General features: G+C 42.2%; 1 protein-coding gene across 1 annotated transcript; it reads right to left on the minus strand.

Annotated features, from left to right (window-relative positions):
• Positions 1-206: 206 nt before the first annotated feature.
• LOC137268719 (cell adhesion molecule 4-like) lies at positions 207-10,724 on the minus strand. The gene is made up of 11 exons (XM_067803335.1): positions 10,621-10,724; positions 7,978-8,319; positions 6,993-7,310; positions 6,175-6,441; positions 5,613-5,738; positions 4,265-4,280; positions 3,520-3,575; positions 2,408-2,452; positions 1,566-1,645; positions 643-708; positions 207-419 (listed from the first exon to the last, which is right to left on the minus strand). The coding sequence occupies exons 1-11, from the start codon at positions 10,682-10,684 to the stop codon at positions 207-209; spliced, it is 1,593 nt and encodes a 530-aa protein (XP_067659436.1). The 5' UTR covers positions 10,685-10,724.
• Positions 10,725-10,957: the final 233 nt, after the last annotated feature.

A 10,957-nucleotide genomic window follows, 5' to 3' on the forward strand; every position in this document is an offset into this window, starting at 1 on the left:
GTCTGGCAGCTGAAGATTCGCAAGTGTCTTTCATCTTCACTCCCTGAAGCACAGCCTTCCTCCTCCAGCTCTTCAATTTCGAAGGTCTTGTCCGACAGGAGATTCTCGAGGTTCTTTATTCTTCACTCCCAGAGGCACTGTCGTCTCTCCTCCAGCTCTTCCAGATCCATGGTCTTGTCCTGCAGCTGGAGTTTCTCTAGGTTCATTCATTTTGACTCCCAGAGGCACTGTCGTCTCTCCTCCTCCTCCTGCTCTTCCACCTGTTCTTCCATCTTGTCCGGAAGCTGTGGCCCGGGGCTGAGGGAGAAGTCAATCTGTTCATATACCGCAGGCTCCTCCCTTCTGTGTATGATGGGTTTGCCGTCGATCAGGGTAGGCAATTCAAGGGCAGGGTCGGCGTAGGTCAGACCGTCATCATTCTGAAATTTTAACACAACTGCACTTACAAATGTCTAACTTTTCTATCAGGGGAATTTATTCCATGACTGAACCCAAATCTGCACCTGGTACATTTACTGAACCAAGCAGTTCACTACTGCAGAAAATGCTTTCTCTTTGAGTTCGTTGCAACTTAGAGTCGTTTCGGCATTGTGTCAGCCAGTCTCTTCCCGTGGCATGACAGGATATGTATAATAAACCTACCGTTTCGCCACAGTTATATTCGCCAGCGACTGGTCCTGCATAGTCGATTAGAACTGCATTTTCCGACTGAAGACAGCAAACATATGTATGATCTCCACATTATAATGTACTGAACACATGATATCTTCACACATCCCATGTATTAAATTGTATTGTTCAGGCTCTTTGAAAAGACTTGTAATGTTAATGCCCATATAAGCCTCATGCTTTTTTATGAGGAATTGAACTTATTGGTAAGTTTGGTAAGTTTTTGCATTACTTAATATGAATATGAATATGAACATAATGTAATAACATCATCATTGAAATTATTGATAGAAGTAATGAGAAAATACTGTCCTTCTGCTAGTGATATGTAAGTCTGTTCTTAATGAAAGAAAAACATTGTTTTAGAACTTTGTCTGTGGCCTCGACCTGATAGCTGCGAGCTTTTTTATTCTTCTCTTTAACCTACACCCATTGGTGAACTTAGTGATGACACATATTTTTGCTGTTCTGTGTTGACAGATCTTTTATGATATGTTAGGTTTGCTTTACGCAACACTCAGCAGTTGACGTCAACGAATGAACGAGAAAATCAATGGTTTACATAATGAGCATCGATCTTCGCAATTGCATTCATTATCTCACGGGGCAGTGGGGTGGCCTAGTGGTTAAAGCGTTCGCTCCTCACGCCGAAGGTCCCGGTTCTATTACCCACATTAGTACAATGTGCAAAGTCCATTTCTGGAGTTCCCCCGTGGTGATGTTGCAGGAATATTGCTGAAAGCGGCGTAAAACCAAACTCGCTCACTCACTCACTTACTCATCACCTTACGTTGCCTATTTCGTATCCATGTCTTTACGACACACTGACTAAATGGTAATAAATTATCTTCCTGTCAGTTTTGTATTGTAGGAAAACAGTTCCCGTAAACACTTACCGATGGCCCTGCGCCGGCATAAGCCCTGTTCATGAAGTGTCTGCATTGAGTCTCTTGTACCGTGGCATAAACATCAGACACTGTGGAAAAGAGAACAAAGTAAATGAACTATAGAAGAGATGTGTGAGATTGGTACTGAAGCATTAATTCGGGGTTTCGCCTTTTTTTCATTAAATATCAACGTATTTTCTTGAATTTTCAAGTTTGTAACTTAATATTTCAACATGTACATTTGGAAATTAATGAAAAATGGCCAAAAAAGCTTCTATAGGATGGCTGTCAAACTTCTGTAGGATGCCAAACTTACAGTAATCTCTTACAACAAAGACACCTAATAATAACGTGTCAAAAATAGCGAGTGTGTGTGCGAGTTTCGTTGAAATCTTCGTTTAAATGTTTCTTTACATCTCTCAGTGACACTGACTACAGCTTGTGTTAAACACCTCTGGTCTGATGCTGACAAACATAGAACCATATTTGGGGATTCGCACCCATAACCATAGTTTCTTTCACGACAAAGGAAAGCCATTAAAACAGTGAATGTCAGTGCTCTAGACCGCACCTCCAACTGCACATTGTCACAGCAAAGACAAACGGACACAGCGCTGAGGTAAATAGTCAGGGGCTAAGATGACGTCATGGGGCGTAGATGACGTCATGTATAGATCACCTCAAGTGAGATTAACTTTACGCCGCTTTTAGAAATATTCCATCAATATCACGGCGTATCACGGCGAGGACGCCAGAAATGGTCTTCACCGAACCCATATGGAGAATCGAATCCATATCTTCAGCGTGAAGAGAGAACGCTTCATCCACTAGGCTACCCCACCGCCCCTCACCTAAGGTGAGAAGGTTTTTCTTTTTGTCCACCTTGGCATACAGGTCTGTAGGTAGATGTGTATAGTCAGAAACTATTAAATTAAGTATTACAAGAAGAAATAATACCAATGGTTCTATAGGCGTTTACATCGCACTCAGCAATGTTCCAGCCATGGCAGCTGGTTGTAACATCGAGCCTCGACCAGACAACCTCGTGTTTAACATCATGACCATTGATTTCAGCAATTGGGACATGATGCCAGGCGTAAATGAAGCAGACAGTCTAACCGTAAATATTTTGTGAAGAGCATGTCAAATCTAGAATTTCATGGGGTAGATTACTTGTACTTGTAGATTCTTAAAGATCTTCTTGAAAACGTATGTATTACGTAACAGCTTGGTTTGGGATGGCAAGGGGTTGTTTGGTGGAGGTGGGGTTTGGGGTGAGGTTTTGGATGGCGCATGGCGGTTGGGTGGAGGTGGGAGTTGGAGTGGCGTGTGGCACTTGGGTGGGAGAGGGGGTTAGGAGTTCCATTACTTGTGGGGTGTTGCTGCACTCATTTTCAATAAACTGACCTTGAGTAATGAGGAACAAAAGTTCCACATGATATTTGTGAGCATAACCTATTAAGTTTGATAAAAATCCAACTTTCCCCTGTTTCTTATTGTGCGACCTGATGTACAATGGCGTTCGCGTCATCTCCGGTACAATATTTAAATTGCATATATCACGCTATAAATGGCGACTGACTGTGTCATTATTACTAGACATATCTTATCCAGATGTCATAAACACTAATTTCAATTATTCGTTTGCTTGTTGCGAGATGTTGCATTCAGCACATGGAACCCGGGTCCTCCACATAACGGGACGGCGGGGGTAGTTACTAGCTAGTGGAGAGAGCGTTCGCTCGTTACGCCGAAAACGCGGGTTTGATTCATCACATGTGTACAATGTGTGAAGCCCATTTCTGGTGTATCCCAGATATTGTTGGAATATCGACTCACCTTCCTCGGCCTGACGAAAATGACACGATTATCCCACGCCTCTCCAAACAATAAATGATGTGCAGTACGCTCATACAATCTGCACGGGTTACGAATAAGTCGACACCAGATTTCACATACTTACCACTTGGATCTTGTTGAAATTGTGCTTCGTTGTCAGCCATACTGCGGTCTCCAGCTCTGAAAGACAAGCATGAGGCGAAGGATTAAGCAGTTCATAACATTACACGGCATACACCAGACTGTAAAGTTAAACTGCGAAAAGATCAGCATTAAAATAGTTAGCTACCGACGCTGATATTACCCACCTGGGCCTACCTGGCGACAACAACTTGAGTGATGCTCACCTTGAAAGTACAAACGGCAATGCTAATCCGGTATCCTTTTCTTTCTATTCAGTACCTTAACTTTATGAGAGAAACACTGAACCTTATTTTGCAGGAGTAAGCCTGGACCGTACGTAGTAGGAGTACCTCTGTACCTTAACCCGTAGGAGTAACTCTGTACCTTACCTAGTGGGAGTAACTCTATACCTTAACCTGTAGGAGTAACTCTATACCTTAACCTGTAGGAGTAACTCTGTACCTTATCCTCTAGGAGTAACTCTGTACCTTAACTTGTAGGAGTAACTCTGTAGAAGTAACCCCGCACCTTAACCCGCAGGAGTAACTGTACCTTAACATGTAGGAGTAACTCTGTACCGCATCTAGTAGGAGTAACTCTGTACCTTAACTCATGAGAGTAACACTGTACCGTAACTTGAAGGGCTAAACCTGTAGCTTAATTTGTACACATATAAACGCTGTGGTCTTCTCGGTGTTCTTGAAATGATATACCGTCAACAGTTATCTGCTATTGGGTGTCCTCACCTGTACACTTTACTTCCTGAAATAGATAAAACATACCCTAGTGTAATCACTTCTAAGAGACAGCTCTGGCTACATCCCCTTTCCAACCACTCTGCTGGTACAAAAAGGTGGATGACACCTTCACCATCCTAGATCCCTACCATGACCCTGCCACCCCCCCTGACCATCCCAACAAGCAGCACCTGCGCATCCAGTTCACGATGGAAATAGAAGACCAACAGAAACTACCGTTCCTAGATGTAGCCTTGCAGAATTCCCCAAACAACATTACCTTCTACGTCTGCAGAAAACCCACCCACACCGACCAGTATATTCACTACCTCTCCAACCATCATCCCCAGATCAAACGTGCAATTGTCTCCACACTGATCAGACGAGCCAGATGTATCTGCGATTCTCACCATCTCCAAATCGAAATAGACCATTTTGGAACTACATTCATCAACCTCAACGGCTATCCGAAACAACTTGTAGACAGAACCATATCATCAACCCTGCAACAGCAAGAAGAACGCCAACCAAAACCTGAACCACCCCCAGTCAGATTAGCCACCACATCAGCCGACTGCTCAAGGAAACGGCCGGAATAGATGTGACCTTCTGGTCTGACAAAACGCTGAAGACCATTCTTAAGGCCAATGGAAGATGTACACCAACCAAGTCCACCCACAAGTCCAGGGGCTACATGTACAAGCTTAAGTGTGACTGTGGCAGCAGCTATGTAAGAATGACATCTCGCCCCATTGACATTAGGCTGAAGGAGCACAGAACTTCAGTAGAAAAATCAGATCTAAAGTCAGCCCTTTCTGAACATATTGTGAACAATCCGTCACACTCCACTCAGTCACCTGCTAATCCACTGTTACAGCATCATCCCATCCTTAGTATCTTATCCTAGCTTCTGTATATTGTTAGACTATCATCCCCCCTCTCCCCCCCCCCCCAACTATTGCACACCAATCAAATACATTGGCTTCTATTGACTAATCCATTGAAACAACACCATACCAGCTTTTGTATATTTTAATTCTCCTTTCATCTGCTATGTTTTAATTGTATATACATGCTTAAAATCACCACTCTGGCTTCATGTACATTTCTAGTATATATATCCTGTTTAACTGTTAGTTAGCATCCACCTGACGAAGGGGCAAGGAATAGCCCAGAAACATTGTGAAAACAATAAAGAAGGAGTTGACATCCATAACATTTTGTCGTATATAATCACTTCTAATGCAAATTATAATTCAGAAAGGATTCAAATGCACTTGTAATTGTAGTAAAAGACTGACGAGACGGATAACAGGATATACGATAACATTGTATTGTATCAACTCAAAGACAATACCTTTCTTGAGCCTGTTTTTTCGGAAAACAAGGGCGACGATGACGAAAGCGATGACGACAATGAGGACAGAATAGGCGGCAGCCACAGGTACGATGTAAACGACATCAGATTCAGTTAACTCACGTGCTGCAACATTCACGATACTAAATAAACGCTTTCCATTGATTCAATATACATACAACATATGGCGTAAGACCAAATGGACGCAAGTGTCGCAAATGTTAGGATTTGCTGGAACCGGTTTCTTTGTCGAATTACATACATGATGTATGTAATAGAGTAAATATGTAATGTTTTGTTCTCCTCAGTTCAAATACGATTTATTTTGCTTTTGGAGAATCCGAGAGTGAAGAATCACACTGACTTGATGTCATATCATCAGATTGTCACGATTGACCCCTGAGCCATAATACGAGTTTGAATAAAGACTTGTTCAGAATCTCTGTGCGTTTTTAGAAATTTGAAGGGAGTAAAAATTAAACAGTCATTACATGTCTCATTCAAATATAATTTTAAATGTTATATTTCTAAAGTATGTTTCCGGTATGTGTGCAGGGCTTACTGATGACCGCCAGTGTCAGGTTCCGTGATGAACTCCCATGGCTGTTGTTGACGTGACACGTGTACTGTCCAGACACAGACACATCTACAGCTGGTATAGACAACACAGCCTCCCTGTGTCCTGTAATCGCCATCTGTCTGTGTGTGTTCCACCAGGTTACAGTGCAGGCAGGGTTACAAACAGCAGAACATTCCACTGTTACAGATTTTCCCCCTTCTACCTCCAGCTTGTCCCTTGTGCCGTCAAACTGTATCTGGTCAGGTCCATCTGGAATGCATGTGAAATGGTCAGAAATAATAATTTGATATTGTCTTCTGTCATACCCATGCCACCGTATATCTTGTGTGGCTGTCTTCCATAGCGATACAAGATGATAATCAAACTATTGAAAAATGATTTTTGATTATAACTAGAATCTCAGCCTCGTGTCTACTGATATCATACTCGTAGATAAAGATAAAAATATCCGAGGCAAGCCTTTGTAACATTATCAACTCGTGTTTATATAATTCATAGACAGTAGACAGTAGACACTAGGGTGATAGTCTCTATTTATGGTATACGTAACAGAGGACATGGCGTGATGATGAATCGGAATTCTGTGGGCATATCTCGAGACACCATAACTCGGGTCTTTCCATAAAAAGTTTGTAGTTTCTGAGTTATTACCGAAGGGGCAAGCTTCATGTTCCCCTGAAGTTTAGGCATCAAACGTTGATAGTGACAACATATAGAGTAGAATCAGATTTTCTGAGTACTGTATATGAAGAAACATCTAGCTTCTGTTATTGTTTCAACATTAATCAACCTGAACCTACATAAAACATTGAGTGTGTATCCCTGACTCCAGTCTGACAGTAGTCCTTCTTCTCCAGATTGACAGGAGTACACTCCCTTGTCCTCCTTGGTGACGGGGTCTACGGTCAGGAATTGTCCGTCCACGTGCACTCTGTTGTCTACCCTGCTGTTTACACTGCTGTTGTTTCTCCTCCAGGTGTAGGACGTGGTCAGAGTATACGGGTACAGAGACTGGTCTGTAGGAAGACTCTGGAAGGTTGTGGAGCAGGTCAGGTTCACAGGATCACCGGATACAGGGTCAGCGACTCTCGTGATGATGTTCGGTTCTGATGGTTTCTCTGTGAAAAGTTGAATGGAAGTGGTTGTAATCTTGCCCGTATTCTTATTAATTATGAATGACATATATGAATATGTACTATAGATTCAGTGACATTCGGTCACCATATGCCAGAATGTCGTTTGAACGGAAAGTTTATTTGAATTGATCTCAGTGAACGTCATTCCCGACATAACTTCTATCCATTCCCAAGGAAGCAATAACAGATGGATAATGAATGTAGACCACATCGCTGACCACATCCGTGGTACTGTCCATAAAACGTCTACACGGAGAGAGGAAGGTCAGGTGTTATAAAACGTCTGTAGGGAGAGAGGGAGGTCAGGTGTTATAAAACACAGGCCAAAACCTTCATGAAAGTGCCATGGAAGAAGATGGGTCAGTGTCATAGTTCACCCTTCAACAATAACAAAATATATTTCATCTGGTTTCTTTTACAGGATGAAGCTTTATGGTGGTGTTCATCGCTAACGTAATTAGTTCTTGCAATGACATCTGCGTTAACGACATTAAACTTTAATGCTAAAATGATAAAACTTCCTTTGTAAGTATGGATGATTATTTCGCAGATTATCTGTCTGTGACCGCCATATTTCTATCAATGTGTCTAAAAAACTAGCTTTTGGCGCGGAGTTTCTATTTGGTGCTCACATTATCTTCACACTTACGCAGTACAATAAGAAGTTGCGTCCTGGGAGACACGTCACTGTTATGAGTGGTTAAGTTGTAGACTCCGACGTCCTGTACGTCAACACTGTGGAATATGAGCATGACTTGCTTCCTCCCCTCCATAGATGTACTGACATTCAGCTGAATCCTCGTCCCGTTCTGTGTGTGTGTGTTGACACTTGCAGACAGAAGCTTATTTGCAACCACAATGAACAGGACAGTGGAACCAGATCTGTTGTTGTATGTGATAGATCTTATCTTAAAATTCGTAACTGACTGACTAACACTCCAGGTCATGTTGACACTTTGTCCGACACGGGCCACAGTGGCGGTATGAGAAGCTGAAACATATCAGCATAATTAGTACACGATACAGAAAAGAAACATAAAGGCCAACTTTGAAAAATCAATACACGTAATTGCATATTTGATCCAATTTGATTGATACAAAGATGACATTATGGTGAAAGTCACATGATGACAATGCTAACTGCCCTGTCGTAAGATGCCCGCTCATTGTTATGTGGATTTCCCTGCCATTGTTCCCACAATGCATTGTAAACGTGTCTCTGTCGTATGCCCCCGCCGTAATATTGCTGGAATATTGCTAAAAGTGGCGTAAAACTAAAACTCACTTTCTCACTCTGTCGTATGTCGTATGACCTCGACGTAAACACTAAGATGCTGTATCGGATTAAGACCCTACGATCTCTTTCGTTTGAAAAATATGGTCCCTGCACCAGTTCCCTGAACCGCCACCCTGTAGATCGTCCCAAGCAGGATATGATTCCCCACACTATCACACTTTCGACACCAAACCTGTAGACTTGACCTTCATTTGACCTCAGACGACAGGCTACCATCAGTCTCAGCATTGAGAGAGAATTCACGAATCATCATTGCTCGAGACTCACCGCCATTTTCCCCACACATGCAAGGTGTTGCTCCATGCTGCACGTCGTTTTCGGTGCAGACTTCTCAATATAGGAACAAATACTTTGGTGTCTGATTTCATGCTGTTTCGGACAACAGCACATACTATGCACATGTCGAGCAGTATCGGCGGTGGTAGATGGCGGTGAGGTAGATGAAAGACATGAATGTTGCGATATTTTGCAAGATTAATTACTCTTCTCTACCACTTCTCAGGTCATCGGGTAAGTGAATGAGTGAGTGCGTGAGTGCGTGAGTGCGTGAGTGCGTGAGTGCTTGCTTAATATTAGCGCCACTTCGAGGTCGGCAATATTGCATCAATATCGTGACGAGAACAATTCAATTTATATCAATATTAAAATCAATACATTTAGGACGTAAAAACTGCCAGTACAAATATCACAACCCGTAATTTACTGGTACGCTATCATGGAAATAATCACTAGGGACATCAGTACTATAAAGAAAACTGCTATAGATCACCAACATCTGAACGTTGATCACAATGCTAGGGACGAGTGAGTGAGTGAGTGAGTGAGTGAGTGAGTGAGTGAGTGAGCAGAGTTCACGAATAGCATCTGACCCTCTGACAAATCTGGCAGATTCACCAGTGGTCAAAGAGAAATCACCAACCCGCCGGCCCCAGTGTCTGACTGAATATTTCACAATGTCTCTTTGTGGAGTTGTTATTTGCGGCATGTGACACTTGTTTCCTGTTTAGAAATCTTATGTTTGTTATCGTATAAGGTTAATAATTTCAATGCCAATTATAAGAAATGTTAAATCTGAAATGTTTGTGTAACTATATTCTGTGGGCCCTGTGAATTTTCAGTTGGTCAGACAGAAATCTGAAACTTGCAGGACCCAATGTCCTGTTACTTTGAAACACCTTCGTGAACTCTGAGTGAGTGAGTGAGTTTTGCGCCGCGTTTCGCAATATTTCAGCAACTGCGGGGAACACCTGAAACGGGCTTCACACATTGTTCCAATGTTAGGAATCGAACCCGCATCGAATGTTTTACCCACAAGGTTACACCACAACCATTGGTGATTAATTGAACGAGATATGGTGTTACGGAGTACCTTGACATGATTTGCAAATGCAGTCTGGGACGTTCCAGCTTCGAGACGTCGTAAGGCAATGTTGCGATTGGCATCTATTTCGTCTTTTCACCAATTTCATGAAGTGAACAAATGTATAACAGAAGCTGACTTTCGTTATCATTGATATTTGTAGTAGCACATGACTGCCACAAGTCGCACCGTTTCCAATATTAATTTCTAATTTTAGCGGCGTAAAACCAAACTTAATCAACACTCATCATGATATAAAAGTATGGTTCTCAGTTGGCTGCGTGATTTCGACCTAGGGCATGATATAGTTATGATAACATTCTGACCTTCCGCTCCCACCATGCTTCCCTGGGGGGTTTTCTGACCTCGTGTAAGAAAAAACAAATTTCACCTCATATTGTGGTCTTGGAGGAGGCGAGTAAAGTGGGTAAAATGGACAGCCAGTGGCGTGTCGCCCAGCAACACCGGACCTTGCACATCGCATTAATCACTGGTACATGATTACTTCAGTTGGAGTTCTGTCGAATGTTTCGAAAAACAAAACAGCAAACATGTTCAATTCTACCAAAACATAACAAAATTAGAACAAACCTTATATCTAACTGGAATTATCAAACGTAAAGATAAACGCTTACCAGCAAATTCCAGTATACCTCCATACAAGATCACAGTTTTTAGACAAAAAACATGAAAAAACATGATAGGTGTGCTTGCCTCCAGTGTGTTGACTACCAGAAACACTTCTGATGATTTTTAAAACTATTTGTTAGTCAGGCCTGTCATGAAATATTTCCGTGTTATTAAGGGTCATTTGTGGAGGAAATGGGAAGTGAACACTGCATATATACACCGCGTTGTAACCAGTGAGAAACGCAGGAGGATATGTTGTACTACTCATATATGTTCTTCTATATACTGGCAATCAAGGCGACTAACAGGACTGGGTGGGCAAGCTCGATGATTTGGTTGACA

The sequence above is a fragment of the Haliotis asinina genome, chromosome 1 (assembly GCF_037392515.1).
Source record: "Haliotis asinina isolate JCU_RB_2024 chromosome 1, JCU_Hal_asi_v2, whole genome shotgun sequence".
NCBI lineage: Eukaryota > Metazoa > Mollusca > Gastropoda > Lepetellida > Haliotidae > Haliotis > Haliotis asinina.